Source organism: Bactrocera dorsalis, chromosome 4 (assembly GCF_023373825.1).
Source record: "Bactrocera dorsalis isolate Fly_Bdor chromosome 4, ASM2337382v1, whole genome shotgun sequence".
In the NCBI taxonomy this organism is placed as follows: domain Eukaryota; kingdom Metazoa; phylum Arthropoda; class Insecta; order Diptera; family Tephritidae; genus Bactrocera; species Bactrocera dorsalis.
In genome coordinates this window covers 63995087-64015574 of record NC_064306.1, presented here as the reverse complement: position 1 = coordinate 64015574, position 20488 = coordinate 63995087, and the positions used below count along the sequence as shown (strand labels likewise).

At 35.7% G+C, this 20488-nt stretch overlaps 4 protein-coding genes across 5 annotated transcripts; 1 reads left to right on the top strand and 3 right to left on the bottom strand.

Annotated features, from left to right (window-relative positions):
• Positions 1 to 986: 986 nt before the first annotated feature.
• On the bottom strand, positions 987 to 4841 carry LOC105226964 (N-acetylgalactosaminyltransferase 7). Its single transcript, XM_011206107.4, has 3 exons — positions 4252 to 4841; positions 3133 to 3609; positions 987 to 3055 (listed from the first exon to the last, which is right to left on the bottom strand). The coding sequence occupies exons 1-3, from the start codon at positions 4445 to 4447 to the stop codon at positions 1962 to 1964; spliced, it is 1767 nt and encodes a 588-aa protein (XP_011204409.1). The 5' UTR covers positions 4448 to 4841; the 3' UTR covers positions 987 to 1961.
• Positions 4842 to 5061: 220 nt separating this feature from the next.
• LOC105226963 (Alstrom syndrome protein 1 homolog a) lies at positions 5062 to 9721 on the top strand. The gene is made up of 5 exons (XM_011206106.4): positions 5062 to 5542; positions 5601 to 6849; positions 6903 to 9044; positions 9105 to 9253; positions 9343 to 9721. Exons 1-5 carry the CDS (start codon positions 5213 to 5215, stop codon positions 9403 to 9405), a joined length of 3933 nt encoding a protein of 1310 aa, XP_011204408.2. The 5' UTR covers positions 5062 to 5212; the 3' UTR covers positions 9406 to 9721.
• Positions 9722 to 9869: 148 nt separating this feature from the next.
• On the bottom strand, positions 9870 to 15822 carry LOC105226961 (vesicle-fusing ATPase 1). Of its 2 annotated transcripts, none has more exons than XM_011206105.4 (11): positions 15631 to 15817; positions 14673 to 14855; positions 14518 to 14606; positions 14211 to 14429; positions 13960 to 14105; positions 13361 to 13842; positions 12770 to 13294; positions 12414 to 12704; positions 12161 to 12345; positions 11927 to 12085; positions 9870 to 11857 (listed from the first exon to the last, which is right to left on the bottom strand). In XM_011206105.4, exons 2-11 carry the CDS (start codon positions 14679 to 14681, stop codon positions 11725 to 11727), a joined length of 2238 nt encoding a protein of 745 aa, XP_011204407.1. In that variant the 5' UTR covers positions 14682 to 14855; positions 15631 to 15817; the 3' UTR covers positions 9870 to 11724. The 2 variants fall into 2 exon arrangements, with proteins under 2 accessions (XP_011204407.1, XP_049312355.1); XM_049456398.1 differs by having other exon boundaries at positions 11646 to 11857; positions 14977 to 15822.
• A 163-nt stretch (positions 15823 to 15985) lies between these two features.
• Positions 15986 to 17620, bottom strand: LOC105226960 (cyclin-K). The gene is made up of 2 exons (XM_011206104.3): positions 17159 to 17620; positions 15986 to 17097 (listed from the first exon to the last, which is right to left on the bottom strand). The coding sequence occupies exons 1-2, from the start codon at positions 17510 to 17512 to the stop codon at positions 16108 to 16110; spliced, it is 1344 nt and encodes a 447-aa protein (XP_011204406.2). The 5' UTR covers positions 17513 to 17620; the 3' UTR covers positions 15986 to 16107.
• Between the last annotated feature and the right edge of the window lie 2868 nt (positions 17621 to 20488).

Sequence of the window (20488 nt, the reverse complement as noted above, 5' to 3'; positions counted from 1 at the left end):
CTTCTACAAGTCCCTTAGAAAAAAGTTATAAGACAATGTTGCAGGTAATGAAAAGATCCGGAACCGCCGCCTGGCCATATGAGTCCGGAAAAGGAAGGGAAGGGACGGAGTTGAAGTTTAAGAATGATTTATCTCGATTTCTGGCAAAACTACGAGTCCTATAAATAAAAGTTATAAGGCAATGTTGTAGCTAATGGAAAGGTATATAATTTTTGTATACAAACTTTTTTCACATAACCTCAAATTTTCTTCAAAAAATTCAAATAACCTATTTTCTGAGTTTTTTTAAGTACAAAACATTTTTTTCACAAAATTTTGGTGGAAACTTGCTTTCTTATGTGTCAAATACAGCTAATTTTCAATCGAAAAATCGAATGTAAAAAATTGAGGTTATGTGAAAAAACTCTATATACAAACGATACAGATCTTTTCATTACCTACAAGATTTCCATCTAACTAACCACCATTTTTCCTTTTTTCGACTTTCTCAGACTGCTCTTAAATTATTTTTCCATTAATATTTGTTATTTCATTTTTAGTTTCCGATGTGTTTCAATATAGTATGAATCTCTTTCCTTTTTTAACATTTTCAAGGGCTTCTGCACTAGTCTAAAACATGTATGCCTGCCACTCCAACTCATCAAGTGTTAAAAATCAGGCTTTCCGACTACTGTAATGCTTCTGACAACGATAATTGATGTCATAGGAACCGTGACATAGCTGACAGACATTGTATGAAGTGGTGTAGATAACCGTAGATACCAGAGTTGTCTATAAATGACGAACAACTTCCGTTCGGCTGCTTAAATATGAATGTATGTACATAAATTTATATTTTAGTTTTGGGTATTTTGCTTTATAGCACTTTCTTGATAAAATTGTTATTAAATGATATTTTTTATTAAATTTAAATTAATTTTTTAGTATTATTAAACTATTATTATTAATTCCCTAACCTCAAAACCAAAACATACAAACAAATAGCATACGTTAAAATCATTTATTGCATATTTTCTTCAGACTTATATTCTACTTTTGCAATTCCTTTATAAATAAGAAATAAATAAAATTGTTAAAAGTGTGTAAAGAGGTACACACATACATACATAATAATTTATATGAAATATATATTTTAGTTTCAAGAAAAGAACGTTCTGTATCACACGAAATATACACAAATATGATATAAATTACAAAGTTACAGATTCAATTACATGATTTACTTAAATTATAGTACTGTACCAGAAACTAACGTCCCATATGCTCTTAGTAATAAATTATAACAATTGGAAGATAAAATTTCTTAAAATTTTCTATGTTTAGTTGGCAATGTTGAAGCATTTCATTATGTATCTATAAAAAAGAATATACCTACATATAAAAAATGTTAGCATAGGTCTTTAGCGCCGAAAAGTCAGCGTGATCTTAAATGTTCAAGGCCATTTTCATATCCATCCACGTCAAAAACCAGTACTTAGTTAAAACTTAATAAACTTGAGCGCGTTAAAACGCTTGGAACGGTTATCGATGCAGTGACTTCCACATATACATACACATAATTATGATTGTTTTTGTTTTTCTATCGTTTCATAACATAGTTACAGTTATTGCTTGATTTTTGTTTTCGTTTCGTCAGCACTTTTAGCCATAAGAATTAATATCATACTTCGTGTGCCCTTCTTCGCAAGCTTCGGTTTTATAATTTTGCATTATAAATTCGCTTATACAACTAAAATTACGAGCAAGCAAGCATAAACATGCACAAGAGCCCGTACATTTCTATAGCATACATACATATGTATGTAATACACACAATCAATCCCATTGTAGACAAACTTCACTGCAATTTGCGTTTCTGCTCACTTTAAAATCTTAAAAATCTGTTCAAATTCAACAAATACATTTCATAATTTCCTCGTTGCTAATGAAACCCGTGCTACATTGCTGTTGAGGCATGCTGTTTACCACCTGGGCTTGATTGCTTTGAACCACCACTGCTGATAGCCATCGTTGACGTCGCAATGTGCCAAGAATAGCTGCTGCGATGTCGGATGCACGGCCATGCATTTCTTGTGTGTGCGATGCAGTAAATGCTTGGTGTTCTCATCATAATTCCACGGACCGTCCACTGTGCCCAAACGGCATACAGCCAATTTAATGCCTTGACGATCCGCTTCCACGCAACGCTCACCTACACCCAGTTGACCGGCGGCATTTAGACGTATCAGTTGATTATTACCACCGCCGTGGCAGTGTGAGAGCGCCATGATGGCAGGTGGCTGATGACCCATCGAATCGAGACAACCATCTGTGGCGACGGAGCGCAATTCGCCCCAATGCAAATTGGCTGGCAGTGCGGGGAATTTGTCGTACACATCATATGCTATATTATCCATAAACCACTGGAAGGATTTGCAATTGAGACGCTTCTTCAGAGCCAATTGTTCACTAATATCGCCCATATCGAGATAACGCGCCAGCGGTTCACGTGTATAGAAGTACTCTTTGTGTGTATCGTCAAACCATGTTTCGATGACACGTTTGTAATTGATTGTTATCAGTGGTCCTTTCTTGGCTTGCGCCAATTTGCCAAAGTTGTAGGGCATGAAACCGCGATAAACGTGTCCAACGCGCGAGCATGGCACCCATTCAATGCTGCCACCACATTGCCAGATCTTAAAGCTCAATTCGAAGTTTTCACCACCCCAAACCAATAGGCCCGGATCGTATGCTCCCAATTCGAGGAAATATTCACGATTAATGGCAAATAGGCCGCCGGCATGTGTGGGACTGCGGTATGGTTCGGAGTTGTGTGCGCGGCGGCGTTGTTCGCGTTTGGGCACTTCGTTCTCCTTGTACAACATACCCCATTCGAAAATGCCACGGAAATGTGCATCGCTGCCATAGACTGGCCGATACTCGAAGGTTTTGTGATCAATGCCATCAATAATGGGCACAGTCATGACCGTGCGATCGCGATAGATGGGCGCCAACAGCGGTGGCAACCAGTTCGTGTTCACTTCGCAATGTGCATCGAGGAAGACAATCACTTCACCTGCAAAACGAAAAGTAAATTGGTTAATATGTGTATTTTCAAAATTAAAATGTTGGCATTTTTAATATTTTGCTTACCACTCGCTTCTTGGGCACCTCTCGAACGCGTACGAATTAGACCCTCTCGCTCGTCATTGCGTATAAGTTTTACTAAACCATTGAATTGTAGCAAATAGTTATCCAACTTCTCTCGTAAGTCCCGCTTATCCGAAAAATCATCCACCAGCACTATTTCATGTAATATATGCTTAGGCGAGCGGTCGATGACCGAATGCACTGTGCGCATGAGGACTGAGAAACCCTCATTGTGAAAAACAATAATAACACTAGTTTTGGGCAAATCATAGGGATAGTCCCAATGTTTGCACTCCTCCAATCGTGAATCCCGCACCGAGCGATGCATTGATATTTCATCTGAACATGCAATATTCATGCCATACTCCATTTCAGATTCATCTGCGAGATTTTTTTTGTCGGCCGACAGTTGATGTGCATCACCATTCTCGCCGGGTCCGACACGTTCTTCAACATTTTTTGGTTCAAAATTTCCAAGACCTAAAAACAGGACGATAGTTAGAATTATAAGAAAGCAAGAAAAAACAATAAGGTCTAATATAAATATAAGGGCAAGCAGACGAGCGAACAAGAACGCGTGACGTTATATAAAATGTTTTTTTGTTTTTAAGACAATATTTCGCCACGAATTGTTTCTGAGAGCACACCTTTTCAATTTCTTTGAGTTTAATTAATTTAATGCATACGTTTCAATAGCGGGTTAAAAAAGAAAATTTACAAAAAATAGCTGATTTTTTTGTTATCAACTTTGAGCGCTAAAATATTTTTGATGTTCGAAAAATTAATTAGTATATTTGTGATTGCTGTATTCTTTGCAACAAATATTGCTCATAAGCGGGCACACATTTGTACTTGTATTTAGTAAAACAGGTTGATCACAAAGTATTTCCATAAAAAGTTACATTCAAAAATATTCGCCTATTGCAAAAAAGATTACAATAAATATCCAGCAGAAGAATTTGGTTATAAAAACTGCTGCATGCGCTTCACTCTTTATAATACCCAAACATTGTATTAAAAATAAAACAAGGTCACAACTAGTCAATGAACTTTTTACCGGCGTAGTTAAAGTAAATAAAACAAGTTTACATACTAAAATATTTACAAATGATGGTATCTTACCTTCCACCAATTTTGGCACCTCACGCGGCCTTCCCTCTAATCGTAGATGGTTAAATCTGGCGAATTTGCCGTGATAACTACTTGATCCACGCTTTGTGTCACCCCATGTGACCAGTATAAATATTAGCGGCAATATAATGCAACAGCACAGCGCTATGCGACATAATCGACCCCCACGAATATTACTTACACGCATTTTATAAACAAAAGTTTTATTATAAAATAAATGCTTCCAACTGCTTTAGTACTATGTTACTTGATATGCTACAATTCCGCTTTCAGCCGACATTAAAATCTGTCGACGTGTCGCAATAGCGGCTCAAGCTACCTACGATTTTCGCACTGCGGATTAAACTAAAATTAACAAGTATATACGAGTAAAAAACACAACCGAATGCACTAAATTAGTATTTATTAATCGACGTAAACAAAGGGGCTAAAACTACAACTATTTTTTCTTTGTTTTCTTATATAGCAGCAATATAAAAGATTAGTTTTAACAATACACTTGTATATCCATTTCTGTAGGTAAATATGCACAGCTGAATCCGAAATTAATTTCAATCAACCTATAGAATCTAAACAGTGCTCGAACAGTGAAATTGTTTTCGATGGTGAACTAATGTTTGGTAGATTTCGATTAACATGTTTTTAAATCAGTTAAATACATTTTTTATATTATATGATAGAAACTTAAATACATTAATAAATAAAAAATTGTAGAAATATTTCTTATTTTGTACCTTAAATGTTAAGGAATTTATAAAATTTACCAATTTCTTGTCAACATTCCCTCGAATTTGCAGCTCAGCTAATTCTCACCACAATTTGAAAGATATGTGTCAATATTATTAAGTTGATCCTCATTGTGAATTTATTTACGCTCTTCAACGTAGAAGAAGAAAAAACTATTCGAATTTTGTAAAAGCGCTCAATGGCGCAAAAGGAAGCATAAATAAAAATGCGTAAAAGTGCGCAACTTCCTCGCACATCCCGAGTTAATGAGAAAATAATCGAATATTACTTAAAATTTGGACAAGATCGCGATTTAGAAAAGTATATGCGTCTATATTCACCATGCGGAAGTCGGAGCGATTGCAAAAGTCGTAGCAGTACAACAACAAACAGCAGTTGCCGTAGTGAAGATGAAGGACGCAGTATGAGACGATTGTTTCATCAAGAAACGGATACGACCATAGAAAGTGATTGTGAACCGAAAGAATTTATAGTGCCAATAAAAATGCAGTCTAATAACACTATTGGAAAGGGACTGAAGTCGAAAGCTGACGAGGTGAGGCAAATATGAAAAATACCAATTAGTTTTTGACAATTACGTTTTTAATATTTAGTGCACATCATCTGCTCCTGACTTGCATACACCACCACCCAGTAATCATAGGAAAGGTCAAACTAAACAAACACAAACTCCTGAATCCATAGCAAAGTCACACAGACGTCTTGAATGGGATTCCTTAGGCGATGTCGGCTATAAAAAGTCATTATCAACTAGCAATATTAGCATTTTAGAACGTTCTGTGCTTAAAGAATATTTTCAAGAAATTTCATCTATGAGCTGTTCGAAAAAGGAAACCAATACTGTTGAGTGTTCGAAAAGAACGAAAAAACATGTCGATGAACAAATTCAAACACAGAAGCCGGAAAAAAGTTCAAAGCAACATATGCCCGAAAGTAATACACCGCCTTTAGCTTCCAGCACAATGATGCAATTGGATAAAGGAAAGAGCAACAAGTCTCAACCGAAATTGGTCTCTAGAAGCACATCAATGTCACTACAAAAGAGATATGATCAATATGCGCAAACTTCTACATATGCACCGCCACAGCACATATCTCGGGAAGTGCAAGTGACGTTGTCCAATACGCCTTCTGTTACATCTTCGACCGCAGCGGGCACTGCAACTCCGAGCAGTTTCGATTATTATTCCTCCCGTTCGGGACGATCCACAACAGACGAAGAAAAACGTGTTGAAAAAAGTGCTTTGAAAAGTGTCCATCAAAATGTTGTGAAGTCCAAAGTTAGCGAAGAGCCCATGCACCCATTCGTAGCAGAAATTAATGAAATGCTGTCGTCTTGTAAAATAGCTGACTCGAGAAAACACAGTTCCAAACAAGAGAGTATAGTAGCGGATTTACAAAAAGTACACGATACTTTGAAAAAAGTTCTGAGTGAAAATAAAGAAAACTCCTCTTCAACTTCATCGCTCATCAACTCGCCACAACTAGATTTAGGCATACAACTGCTGTGCTCGCTAATAGATGCACGAAGCTTAAGTCAAAAGCAAAAGAAAAGACTCGTACGAGATATCGTAAAACGCATATCAACTCTCAATGCCGACGAGGAAGGTGATGCCGCGGAGATTGCTGCCGCACATATTAGCAATGCATTGACGGCACAAATGGAGAAATGTGAAACACATAAGAATGAAAATGAAAATATGGAAGCTACACCCCAAACAAGTTCTGCGGTTACGGTGGCAAGAACTGGCAAAGCTACGATGGACATGAGCGATATAGCGAGTAATTTACCTTCGAGTACAAGCAGCGAAGGACTTGACGAACGTCTTATGCGTGTAGATGGTAATGAAATTGACATTTAAGCAAATTAATTTTTAATTCCTATTGTTTTCAAGTTTTAAGGAAATCATCGCTGCCTACAACATCTGCCAAGGCAAGAGCTCAACTGGCCGCTGAAAATACCGAGGATGTACAAAAATTACACATACCGCACACGCGTATAAGTGCTGGCACACAAGTGGAAGAGACGGATGTACCACAACCGAAATACAGTAATACGCAGGAGATTCCCGAAAGTGCTGAAACACAGAAAAATTCACTGCCGAATGAACCAGAAAATGTAAATAAAGGCACGGACAAAGATTCGTCTGCCTCTAAAGCTAGCTCTACATCTAAAGATGTCACCACACAGAAAGCCTTAATAAATATTGAAAGTGGTGGCGCTTCTGACACAGATGTAGACGTCGCTGCGCATTCTACAATGCGCGAGTGGCTGAATCCTATGACGCAATCTGAAATTGAATATGAACAAAAGAAGTTAGAAATGGCAAAGGTAGCCGCCAAGAGAAATAAACTAGCCAAATGCATTGCAAGTGAAAAAATCGAGCCGGAACGAAAATCACAACTGCAGTGGATACAATCGGAAATCGAACGCTTAGAAACACTACGCTGCCTCTTGCTAAAGCCGAATATAGAACGTCAAAATTTGTTGGAAATGCATGAATCGATTCCACTAAATGTGGAAAAATTATACGACACTGTTTTTACGGACACAAAGTTGGCTTCAACGACCAGCTCGGCGACAACCGGCGCACATAGCAGTAAAAATGACAAAGCGATGCAGGAAATCGAAGTGATTATTGAGGAGTCAAACGAGGATGTAATTAAATTAGATGATAAAACGAAATCGACGAAACAACGCAAGCGAGAAACACAAATCATTTACGACAAGCCCGTTGAAGCTACAAACACATATGACAACTTAGTGCCAGGCAAAGCGCTTTTCCGCACTATGACCGAGACGGTGACTACTAAAGAAGAACAAGTACTGCCACCAGCTGTTAAATTAACGGACGAATCCGCACCAACAGCTCAACCGAAGCCATTGCCAAGTGCCAAACAACGCCAGCAGCAACGCTCCAAAATTGACACGCCTTCCGGTGATAGTAATGACGGCGAGAGTGTCGGCTCATTCGCACAACAACGCAAACGCGAGTTTTTAGAACAATATCGCATGAAAAAACGCAGTCATTACGAGTCATTGCTACACCAGCAACAACAAATGTTAATACAACAACAACAGCAGATTATACATGAGTTGCAGCAGCGTTGCAACACAATCACGCATACACCAGCACCGCCAACAACTGGACACTATTCTGTGCCCCGCAATATGCCCCCCAATGGCTATTGTCAGTGTGCCTCAACGCAGTGTCCAGCGTATCATCAAGCGTATTTTCATCAACAGCACAACAACAAGTGTACGGCGCAAGCGCGAACGAATATTAACTGTTCGCAAACGGCACAACCACCCTGCCCACCACCCTGTCCACCACGTGTGCAGTCCCAGCAGGGCAATGCAATCAATTACTCCCATAAAACACAAACAATACACAGCGAGCAATCGACTTCGTCAATATTTTGCATTTCATCCGAGGTCTCCATACCGATGGGCTCAAGCAGCACCAGTTCGACCACAACAACTACACATCAGTATGATGACGTGGCTGCCGTGACTGCAGCTGCACCAGGAGTCGCTGTGCAAACTGGTGATTCTTTACGTCGCTCACAGCCGATTTTCGGTAGACGCATACTATATAACTCGGCGCATATGAATGTACCACAGTATTTCGCTTATAATCCGCAACCCGTTTGTTCTGGCCAATCGATTTGCGTGCAAGTGAAGCCGAAAGCCATTGCATACGTTATACAATTCGAAAAGAAAACTACATCGTCTACAACTACAACAACCACAACAACAACCAGCGCCACATCAGTCGCCGGCAACCAATTTACACCGCATTCCAGCAGCAAGTCCAACGATTTGCTACGTGAAGATGCACAAGCGTGCGCATTGCAGGACTATCTAGTACGTGCCAAACCGCAATTTATTGCGCACACAAAGGAGCGTAAGGCTATACTCAATCAAATACAAATGCTGCGTCAGGAGCGTGGTAAGGAATTGCGCGACATTATTGAGAATGCCAGTGAAAACTCGTTGGAGACGCGGTTGCAACATTTGCCCCCACCCGCAACCAGTAGGTTTCCTAGATGTGCATATAACTTTTTTGAAAATTAATATGACATTTCACTTTCAGAGCGTTTGCGCATTTTTGCCACCAAAGAGATGAAGGCAATGACACAGCGGCATTGTGAGAATTTACCAGAGGTCTTGAAGCAGCGGGAACGCAAGCGTGAAGAGCGACGTCGACAAGGGAATCGTCTAATCAGAGATTTATTCAATCAGGTGCTTCTATTTTATTTATTTACCGTTAATTAATTAATTTATATTGTTTAATAAATTGTTATATTTTTATTTTGTTTATTTTTTTGTAGCGTTTACAACGTCGTGTGCGCACAGGAAAATTGTCATTAAACCATAGTAAAACCGTTATTTAAAAGAAGAGGCCAAACCACCCTGCATTTATTTGTTCAAAATATATTTATAGTGAAATTAAAATTTAGTAAATAAAATAATAAAAAATGCAGTGCACGGATTTGTTGTAATGAAAAAGAAATTAAAAATACCGTTAAATTTGTGACTAAAAATGCGTTGTGTTCAAGTATTTTATACAAATAACAAAAAGGGTGCGAAGAAATGCTGCTCTGACTGCTTACACGCGGTAACCAAGGACTTTTGTTAAGTTTCGTCATAGCAATCATGTTGTTGCTTGCTGTTTATAGTCATACATTTCAAGTGCAGCGCCCGAGTTTTCGAAAAATATAGCAATTTCAGCGAACTATAAGCATATCTTGGCATTTAATCGAAGTAATTTTCCAAAATCGTGAGTTTTTGTTATTTTGTTTTTATTTATTTTTGTATTTTTTATGCAGTAGCATTTGATTATAGATATTTACGTTAGTTGTAAATTTTAATTACATACATATATTGAAATAAGTTGATGTTTTAACATGGTTTATAGGGAAGTCAACAGCATAATAACATTTTTTTTTTACATTTAGTTTCATTAATTAACTATTTAATACAATTTAACTTTTATGCAAACTCTTCTCTCATAAATACCTTATTAAAAACAATACGTGGATAAAAACATCCCTACCTTTTTGGAGCATTATAACGCTTGCTTTCGAGTAAAATATAAAGCCCAATAACAATTCGCTAGAGCAAATAAGCATAAATTATTCGTTTCAGTATTTCTGTCACCAAAATAAATTATTAGAATTTAATTTTTCACTTTCACCATACTATTATATTTCAAAAAATTCTTTTCCTAACCTATAAAAAGTTAAATGTTTAATTTTTTGCATTTGTTCAAAGTTTTCATAATATTAGCTACTAAAATGTTATTGAAAAGTTTACCATCAAAAACCTCGCACTTCAACCATAGTCTTATAATAATGCTTAATTTTTGGTCCTCATGTAATTCGGAGAAATCTACTGCATATAAGTGAACAGTGCGATATTTAGACCTTTAGAACTCCTCACAAATGTTTAGTTGTAGTGTTTTGAGTGCAAACAAAATAAAATGATTAGGTCTCTACTTCTAGCGATTCATCCATTTATTTCTAACAGCTCGCACTCGAGTTGTATAACAATATAAATTATATTTACACACTATTAATAATATTATAAGAGAAATTTTCCTACAAAGTGTCGTTGGTTTCCTTAATGCTATTAATTGAGGTTAAGTTTCTGCGGCCCTTGTACCGTAATTAGACATTTATAATAATTAGCATTTTTTTTATGAAAAAGCAAGCAAGCTATTATAATTTAGCCAATTGTAATTAACACAAGTAAGCTTTCGTTACATAAAAATTCACTTTTATTGCCAATAAATTAATTTCGACAAATTGTGAATATGACGTGTGTCATATGTGCAGACATTTTGACACTCATGCGATATTAATGCACTTTGTTTTGTTTTGCTTTGCTGGCAGCAAAATCCAACTGCACTATACAGTTATTCATGCGTATGTCAAAATGCCGTGATTTAAATACTTTTCATGGCTCATTTAGGCTAGCATATTAAGATTTTAGTTTGGAATGTAGGAATTCTAATAAATATTTATATTTTTTAACATTAATACAAACATAACTAAATATAATATTTATAGGAAATATATGTTTACTAACGCCAATTGATAGTAGGACGGTTTAAACGATGCAAAGCTAAAGATTTTTAAAATTGTGGTTTAGGTTAAATGAAGTATGCTGGTGTGTTTAGTGGAAAGATGTTGCAAAACCAGGGACTTAAATGTGCTAATTCAATAATTATTTAATTAATTTTAATTTTTCTGTTTCTATAATTGCTTATTTTATCAACTATAAATCAATCACATATAAACCGCTGTCCCTTGTGCCAAATATTAGCATTTAATACTTTCACCGTTAATTTAACTATGTTTGTTAAAAAGCCTACAAATCAATACTATTTTGTTTATGCTAAACTTTACTCGTTTACACGCTTTATTTTCTCATGTACGGCTCGCTCAATAACCGCCCACCACCGTTGGTCAACAATTGCTTCACTTTTACAATATTTACGCACCATTTTTTAAATTTTTTTGCATGCATATGTGCTGCTCTTTAGCATAAGTTATAATGTGTAATAAGTTAATTTAATGTTACGCAATTTTTCGTATTTATATATGTATATATGCTTTTAGTTAGTTCATACTTTTAACACAATGTTGTCTTTATATTCAGAAAATATCCTTAAGCTCCACTATTGACATGTTGAATTCCTTTCGTACTAGTTACTGATCCTTAGCCAATCCTAAGAAATTTTCTTCTTCCATTTTTGAGAGGAATTTGATGGCTCTATGCTGTGGTTCCGTTTGTCGCGCCATATCAATCAGACCGAGCAATGTTTTGATGCCAATGAATATCCTATACAATAATAAAGCACAAATGTGTGAATTAGCAGAAATTTTTGTTTTTCTTTCGATTTTTACTTACTTTTTGCCAGACATCTTCTTGCCAATAGCCTGCAATTCACCCTTGCTGAATATCTCGGCATGTTCGAGCACGGCTAATACATGTTCTGGACTAGACAGATTTGGTACATGCAAGATGGAAGTGAACGCCGTCAACATTTCCATTTCCTCCAGAACAGCACTAGATGCAGACCATGCAAAATACACAATTATTTTAATAAATATTTTAAGAAATAAACAGTTGTTGTAGCCCTACCGTCTGCTCGAAGTGACCAAAATGAGCAGTTTGCGTCCTTTTGGCGGCTGTTTCTTTAACAAAACCAACAACGCTTGCAGTGTCAAATTAGAGTAGCGTGGACCAATTGAACCGTAGTCTAACAAACGTTCGACGTTGTCGACAACAATGCAGCTTAAAGTGGAACGGTAAGCATCATCGAATATCTATGGTAAGCAAAAAGTAAAATGTTAAGAAAATATTTGTTTCATGCGATCAGCTGCTTTATATTTACTTTTCGAATGTGTAAGCATTTGGCTGATTCGGTATAGCCGACCATATCTTCGGGTGAGCACACTTTAACGAATGGAAAATCGGACATTTTTGCCAATTTAGCAGCCAACGCGGTTTTGCCAGAATTGGGTGAGCCCTCAATGAGCACCGACACCAAGCCAGAGCTTTCGGTTGCCTTCGCTTGTTGCACATACAACATGCCGTCTTCAAGTAGACTGGCCACAGGCTGTCCCCAATTGATTATGCCACGTGATAGCATGTTATCTAATATTTCCTGTGCTGTACCAAAAGCCTAGTGGGATGCATTGCAATATTTGTTAACAAAAAGTATTTTATTTGTAACAATTGTCAACTTACCGGCTTAATGTCATTCTCTAACGCGTGCAAGAAATCAGAGCGTGTAACTTTAAGCTTCTCCATCGCTTGCGGATCAACATGCACTTTTGCGTCGGCTTTAATCAGGCGATTCATAGCGGTAGATTGTGCTGCACGCACCAAACCTTCCAGCTCAGCGCCACTAAAGTTCTTTGTTAATGTAGCGATTTCCTTCGAGTCAACATCACCGGCAATCTTGTTGAATTCCCGCATACGCTTCGTATGTATATTCAGAATTTGCACTCGACCCTCTTCGTTGGGCAAACTAATCTCCATTTGCACCTCCAAGCGACCGGGTCGCAGCAAAGCTTCATCGATCATGTCACGTCTGTTTGTCATGCCGATCACCAAAATGTTGTTCAGTTGTTCGACACCATCGATTTTAGCGAGCAATTGATTGACCACTGTATCGTGTACGCCACTATTGCCAGCGACCGAACCACGGGCTTTGCAGATCGCATCTATTTCATCGAAAATGATAATATGCAAACCGCTGTTGGGACCAAGCTGCAGACAAAGAGGAAGTAATGTGACTTCTATGGTTTTTTTTATCATAAAGTTTTTTCTGCTTACCCGTTTTTCCTCTTCCTCAGCCTCGGCAAAGAGACGTCGTATATTGGCCTCTGATTCGCCTACGTATTTGTCCAAAATTTGTGGGCCATTAACAATTTTCGGCTCGCGCGCATTTAACATAGTGCCAATTTGACGTGCCATCAACGTTTTACCGGTACCAGGTGGGCCATACAAGAGTATGCCTTTAACGTGTTTGCAGCCCAGCTGCTCCACAAGTTCCGGTGGGAAGACACGGGACGCGAAAGCACGTCGGAATATGGCATTGAATTCCTTATCCAAACCACCGATGCCCATCTTGCCGAAATCCCAATCGGGATTGATAATTGATTGACGTACAATTTTACCCTTTGACTTGCCTTGCAAGTTAAGTGAGGAATTCTCGGCTTTCTCAAATTGTACGATTGTATTGCCCAGTATGCGACCAAAGCGTACATTTTTAGTACTTGTTTCTTTGCCTTCGCCAAGTGATTTGGGGTCCACAGCTGTAACGTGAAATAATGAATTATTATAATTTTCATAAGAAAACATGTATTAAAATAAAAATTTCACCTTTAAATATCGTAAACATTTATTTATTGAATTTTTGTTTTAAAACTCACCTTCCAATGTTTTGACAGCAAGTCCTAACAGCTTTTTGCCCTGAAAGTCGAAGACCAAGGTCTGACCAACAGTTAATGGCATGCCAGCAAATTGCATTAAAAACTCTTTAGCCATCTGATCAGAGTCATAGGGTTCCTGGGAGGTACTGTAAATAAAATAATACAAAGAAATAACTGTTATTTGTTCTTGTTTACGAAGAAGGGTAGTAAATAAATCGATAATGTGAAATATTGCATAAAAAGTACTTTACATTTTCTTCTGCAAAAAGTCGGTCTCGAAGGAGACAAGTGTTATGACATCGGAATTGGCATCAAAACGATAAGGTCTCACATCGATATCCTGATTGATGGATAGTGTGGCCCATTTTCGTTGCACTAGCGAAAATCCAACATGACCCCGTGCCACCTCGTTGGTATGCAATAGTGCAAATATGTAATGTTGTCCAGGACCAGGCGATATGTCGGCATACCTTGAAAACGTACAAAATTACCGTTATATACTTTGAAAATGATTGTATGCAGTTTATATATTATTTAAATATTTTTTTCAATACGTACTTAACATCCTCTGGAAAATCGTTAATATTCACGATGGCCTTGTTTGTTACCGACAATTCGTCTGTGGGACATTTTGTTGCTTTCAAACGCTGTAAAAATATATAGCAATTAATTTTAACACCGCAATTGACTTATGAAACAGTTATTCAACATACGTAGGACATTTTGCTATTACACACTGCACAAATAGATTTCAATTATTGACTATCTTCTTAATTGCGAAAGTATCTAGCCCGACTGCTGCTTTGGAGAAAAAATCCAGGGAAAATAAGGGTAGCTGCTTGTTCTTTCACTTTTATTCCGAATATCGATCCATAAACTGGCATGTATGCATTTACCTGCAAAGCAGAAATTTCTAAATAAACTATTCCAAAATATTAATATATAATTTCGAGATATTAAATAAATGTTTGTACAATTTTTATATATTAGCATAAGAGCAGCAAAATAATAACGTACAAACTATCCTTAATATTCGAATTACGGGAATCGGGTTCAATGAATATTTGACGGTTGCTGACTTTCTAAAATCAATATGTTTAGCATAATATTTTTACTTGACAATTATGCAATCTTCTACTAAATTAAAATAGTTTTAAAGTTTAGAAGAGTCTTTTCAATGTATATTGTACTTATTTAATTAAAATATATCGTATATTATGTTTACGATATATGAAGATATAGCATGATATTTGGGAAAAATGGCATGCTATAATTTTGTTGCATACGGTGTGAACTGTCAAGTTTGTTTATGTTTGCATGAAATGCGTCAACTACAATTATAAAAATCCTTTACAACATGATTTATTCAATGACACACATATTAAAAATAACAAAAATAGCTTGAAATATTAAGTTAAAATGCTGACAATCTAGCCGCACTTCTAGCAATTTAATGCATGAAGGAAGTTACAAAATATTTGTTGTAATAAATTCTATGTACTACGTCAGTATTTATGGTAATTTCACAACGCCTATCATTGTTTCTTCACCGAAGGCAATGGCTAATGGTGATTGTACAAATCAGAGGCGGATTTGCTGTTAAAATTTAACTAATTTGCTATATGCCTTTCATCATCGAGTCGGTGCCAATTGCAGCCACGATGAACTCACTTTTTAGAATCTTGGAAGTACACACAAATTGCAATAGTGTTTTATTACAGCAGCACAATTGTCAGTTTTAATTGTTTTATTTATATGTCTTGCCGCTGTTATATTTATATCATTTATTTTATCTAAATAGATTTTTAGTATTATTATTCACTCCATGAGCACTTTACTAACAATTGAAAACTGATTACGTCTGTATTTATACGTGTTTTTTGATGACATATGCACATAAAGCTGCCAGATGCCGCAAAACACATTTATAAATAAACTTCTGAACTCATTAAGGCAAATACAAATAAGTTTTAAACCCTCTAATTTCATAATTCCCATATTAAAAAAAAAAAAACATTTTACACAATTGTTTTTATGTTTTGTTTTTATTGTATATTATCCTTAAATGTATCAAATATTTATTACCGTGATTTACTAATCTCTTAATCCTTTTAAATCTGCTTTGCATAAATAGTCATTCGCGTTTAATCACATGTAATTACGTCGAGAATATTGGGACGTTCCCTGGTATCCGTGCTGTGAACCCCCACCACTTGGTCCAGGTGGCATAGGCGGTTGTACATTTGATGGATAATGTGAATTCGTATTCAAAGCTGGGCCTCCCCATGGCGCTGCTGGTGGCATATTATATGGTGCTATGGGTGGTGGAAGTGGTGGCGGTACGACACTCGATGGTCCACCAGGACCTGCGTAATTATGTGGTGGCGGTTGAGGTGGAGCAGGTACTTTTGAATTATAAAGCGAATGTATTGGATGTGTGGTTACTGAAGAAGGTATCGGATACATATTGTGATAGGTTGAGGCCATACCGACCGTAGGTATAGCGGCAGGTTCTCCAACAGTGGGTGCAATTGGGCCAGAATTTGCCAGCGATCTTATGGTTTGAATATTACTCAGCTCACTAGCAGCTGGTATCGCGGGTTGCGCATTTGTGGCGGAGTTAAAAGTACTAGGTTGTGGTGGCTTTAGTTTTGCAGCGGGTGAACTTGTATTAGCAGTGGTAACCACAGGTTTGGTTGGTGTAGGACTATCTGCGCGACTAGGTGGTTTTTGTGGTGGACTATTGGATTCAGGTGTCTCTTTTTGATTGGGTTGGTATAAGTCTAATACTTGATGGCATATATCCTCAAGAATCTCCATTGTTACATCTGATACAAACATGTCCCACCAACGGTTATGACTCGGCTGACGTCCAGCCCAGTCGGCGACGGTAAATTTGCTCAGCTTACTAGCAAGATGTATAAGTGCCACTGCGATTATTTCGGGTTCCCATTGTAAGCATACAACCGTGCTAAGGGAGTCATTTACGAAATTCCAAGCCATTTGCACCATTTTTTGTAATTTCACTTGATCACCTCGGAAACATTTCGCATACTTTAAAAGAAATGTGTAGGGGTGTTCCACTTGCAAGTCAAATTTTATAGTTTGCAGCAAAATGCGCTCCAATGTCATAACCTCCTACAACAAAATATAAATTTAATTTTTCATTAAAAGAAACATAAATAATTTGGGAACTTACTTCTTTGGGATCTTCTCCGAAGGAATAGAAATAGTTATCGGACAGTAAAGTTCTTGCTATTTTTATTATGTCACGACACTTCTTCGGTGTTTCTTCAACTTTACCGGCAAGAAAGAGGCAACAGCAAGCAGTAACATATCTTGGAAAACTTTTGAAGGAATGAAACATATAAAAGCGGTGAAAATACACTACACCGGTAGCCATAGTGTTGTGACCTAGTCCCATCTCTGTGCCACAATTCATTATGAAGCGTGCACCCTCCTTTCGGTAGCGGCGTTCAGTCTCAAATGATATTCCATCCAGAATAGAAGGTGTATCACGCAGGTCCTTTTTATCCCAGTACCAGCACGGCATATTGTTTACTTTTTTGTGGCAGGAATATTATAAACTTACACTTTTCATTCCCAAAATTAGCTAAAACAACTGTTGACGAAATTGACAGCTAAATGTTTTTGATAAGAGTTGCCATTGCCTTTTATATATTTACGACGTTGTTACAGAGTTGCTTTTGACATGTTTAAGTTATTCGTAAATTTTGAAATTTATTAAAAAATTTACGTTCTTCATGCACTAAGGTTGCTAGTTTCCGGATCCTGGGAGAGTTATGGCGATTAAATGAAATGACGATATGTAAGCAAAAAATGTAAAAAACAAAATCTAAAAACGTGGCATGGCTGGGATACATGACATTTGTGAAAAATAAATTTTTATCGCGGCTTTTCTATAAGCTTATTAATTCATAGACTTTTGAAAGTTAGTAATTAAACTATATATAAAAGTATTACCTAACTAATATGCTGAATTAGTGCACAGTGAATATCTGCAACAAGGGTTGCTTCCCAAAGGAAATGGCCAGTTTATGCCATTTCGGTATCATTAAACTATTAGAAGTGACTTGTTCAAATTCAAATATCTTGCACTTAAATTTACGAAAATTGGTTGCCGTGTAAGTAAAAGACGTTTGGTTTTTCTTTATTTCGGATTTCATCAATATCTTGCTTTGTTGTTGATTATTTTATTTGTATATAATTTAAATTCATAAAATTGAATATATTAAGTTTAAAATATAAGTAGATGTATAAGTAAAAAAATGTATTCCACATAGCGTTTTCATAGTTGGTATTTCTTCATTCCTTTGTTTCTATAGTTTAGTAAGTTAAGTTACAATAGTTTAGTTAAGTTAGTTTAGTAGAAATGTAACTAGGTTCATTATTCATTAAATCAATATTCCTCTCAGCTTTACCATGTTGTTATATTTTTATGATACATATGATTTATTTTATTTTATTTATGTGTAACCTTATAATTTTTTTAATGACTTCTCTTAGAAGAGATTGTATTTTAATTTTATTAAAGCCCCAATACGGAATGAATATTTATGCTATATTTTATACTGACTTCATTTGCAACTATATTCTTTTCATCCTCCTTTGTTTTGTATTAGCTTAGGTTAATAACTTTTTTGTTCGTACGCAACTTTGCCCTTAAGGTTTTATGACTAAATTGGAAAGAGTTTGAGAAGTTTGCGTTTGTAGATTTTTAATGATTGACCTTAGAGTATGTTGAATTATGAATTTATTTGTAATGGGAGTAATTTTACATATGTATTTATATTAGTATGTATGTATGTAAACACTTGTAGTACAATACATGTTATGCATATATTATGTAGCTACATAATTGCCATACATAGTGCTCGATATATATAAATATGTAGGTGACGTAAAAGTGCTAATAGGTTTCAGTAGTGAACTTTTATTTAATAGTTTTTGTTTTTCTTTTGAGGAAATTGTCCAGCTAAGGAATCGTGATATTGGTGTTGTAGTTGTTGTTCAATGATACAATGCATGCGTGTACTCTTATTTGTTTGCATTTTTATTATCTTATACCATAGACACTTAAAATGTAATTAACATTATCTTGCTTATAAATTACAATTTATATATGTATATATATAATTTAATTATTTTATATATATTTTTATTAACTTTTAGAATTGCTTTAGTAGGCGAATGCTATTTGTAATCTAGGAGTTATTTTTTAAAATAATAATATAAAAGTCAGCATGCTGTAAAATGAAAGTATTAACACTAAAATGCAACGGAAAATTATTAATTTTGGATAGTTTAAAAATTAAATTAGAATTTGAAATATGTACAAATAAAATTAATTTTAAAATATATATTAACTTTTACTAAGAGCTGCTTGTCAAAGAGTGTGGAAATAAAAAATATTAATTGAAGATTATTTTTTGACACTTGCTCTGTACATTTCTTATTTAATCACTGGTAGTTGAAGTGTTGATATAGTGAAGTTTTCAATCAAAATACATACAAAATTCGTATACACAAATATGGCACAAAGCAGCTGGTTATTTAAGATATAATAGTTTACAAATAGTTGTGACGTAGCAGAAAAGTGTTTAATTTGCAGTGATAGATTGAAATATGAACACAACTTTCTTTAGAGATTTAAACAGTAAAGTTATTTCCACACCGAACAGCGGAAGAAATATGTATAAGAAATACTTTCGTAGTGTCTTAGTTTGATCATTTACTTTAAGGTTATAGCAAATTGTATTTCAATTTCAAATTGTAAACAAATTCAACCTAGTTTTTAACGATACCAATATTTCGGAAAACTCGTGTAACTGCTGATACTAACTTGCAACTAAAAACCATTTTATCCAATTATATGGCCGACTGTGTATTTGGTGCGGGCCCACATGTGTTATAGCTACATACAAAGTATGCATGAATAATAAACAGATTTTTAACAATCTTAACAATAGTCAAAGGAGATTGTGCTAGAGGGTTATGTTATGAAATTAAGAATATATGTATTAATTTTGTATGTATTTACGTACATATATTTAATATACATAAGTATTTATAAGTATGTTTATAGTATTGTGATTGTGATATCTGTTAGTTTTAGAATTAAATGTGCTTTTGCTATATCTTTAAAATGTCGAATATTACTATTAGTACTATCAATGATCTCGTTTTGTTAATATAATTTTTTTTTGATATTTGGATAATTTCATATGCGTCTTTACACTAATCACATCTTAACGTCCTTTCAACTGTTGCGAATTTAATTGCTGCTTATGCTAGATTTTTTTAAAATGTTACAAAGTGCAGTTTTTATTATTTTTTAACAAACCTCTGGCAACAATAAATGTCAACTCTATTTATATTTCATTTTACATTCCAATTTATATAATTTATACGTGGAACTTGTTAATCCATTACAATTTCGTAGTGCTTGTACGAGCGTTTAGAAAGGTGAATAATGCTGCTTCAATGGTCACTGTTTAACACATGGTGT

What these genes read in the sequence shown, in the direction of transcription:
- LOC105226964 (XM_011206107.4), bottom strand. Translation starts at nt 4,447, where the DNA reads ATGCGTGTAAGTAATATTCGTGGGGGTCGATTATGTCGCATAGCGCTG. An exon ending in GGTGCCAAAATTGGTGGAAG is followed by an intron (nt 3,610 to 4,251) that starts GTAAGATACCAT and finishes TCCTGTTTTTAG; the next exon opens with GTCTTGGAAATTTTGAACCA. An exon ending in AGGTGCCCAAGAAGCGAGTG is followed by an intron (nt 3,056 to 3,132) that starts GTAAGCAAAATA and finishes TTCGTTTTGCAG; the next exon opens with GTGAAGTGATTGTCTTCCTC.
- LOC105226963 (XM_011206106.4), top strand. Translation starts at nt 5,213, where the DNA reads ATGCGTAAAAGTGCGCAACTTCCTCGCACATCCCGAGTTAATGAGAAA. An exon ending in ACGTCTTATGCGTGTAGATG is followed by an intron (nt 6,850 to 6,902) that starts GTAATGAAATTG and finishes ATTGTTTTCAAG; the next exon opens with TTTTAAGGAAATCATCGCTG. An exon ending in TTTGCCCCCACCCGCAACCA is followed by an intron (nt 9,045 to 9,104) that starts GTAGGTTTCCTA and finishes TTTCACTTTCAG; the next exon opens with AGCGTTTGCGCATTTTTGCC.
- LOC105226961 (XM_049456398.1), bottom strand. An exon ending in TAGAGAATGACATTAAGCCG is followed by an intron (nt 12,705 to 12,769) that starts GTAAGTTGACAA and finishes GCATCCCACTAG; the next exon opens with GCTTTTGGTACAGCACAGGA. An exon ending in AATGCTTACACATTCGAAAA is followed by an intron (nt 12,346 to 12,413) that starts GTAAATATAAAG and finishes TGCTTACCATAG; the next exon opens with ATATTCGATGATGCTTACCG.
- LOC105226960 (XM_011206104.3), bottom strand. Translation starts at nt 17,512, where the DNA reads ATGCCGTGCTGGTACTGGGATAAAAAGGACCTGCGTGATACACCTTCT. An exon ending in TCGGAGAAGATCCCAAAGAA is followed by an intron (nt 17,098 to 17,158) that starts GTAAGTTCCCAA and finishes ATTTTGTTGTAG; the next exon opens with GAGGTTATGACATTGGAGCG.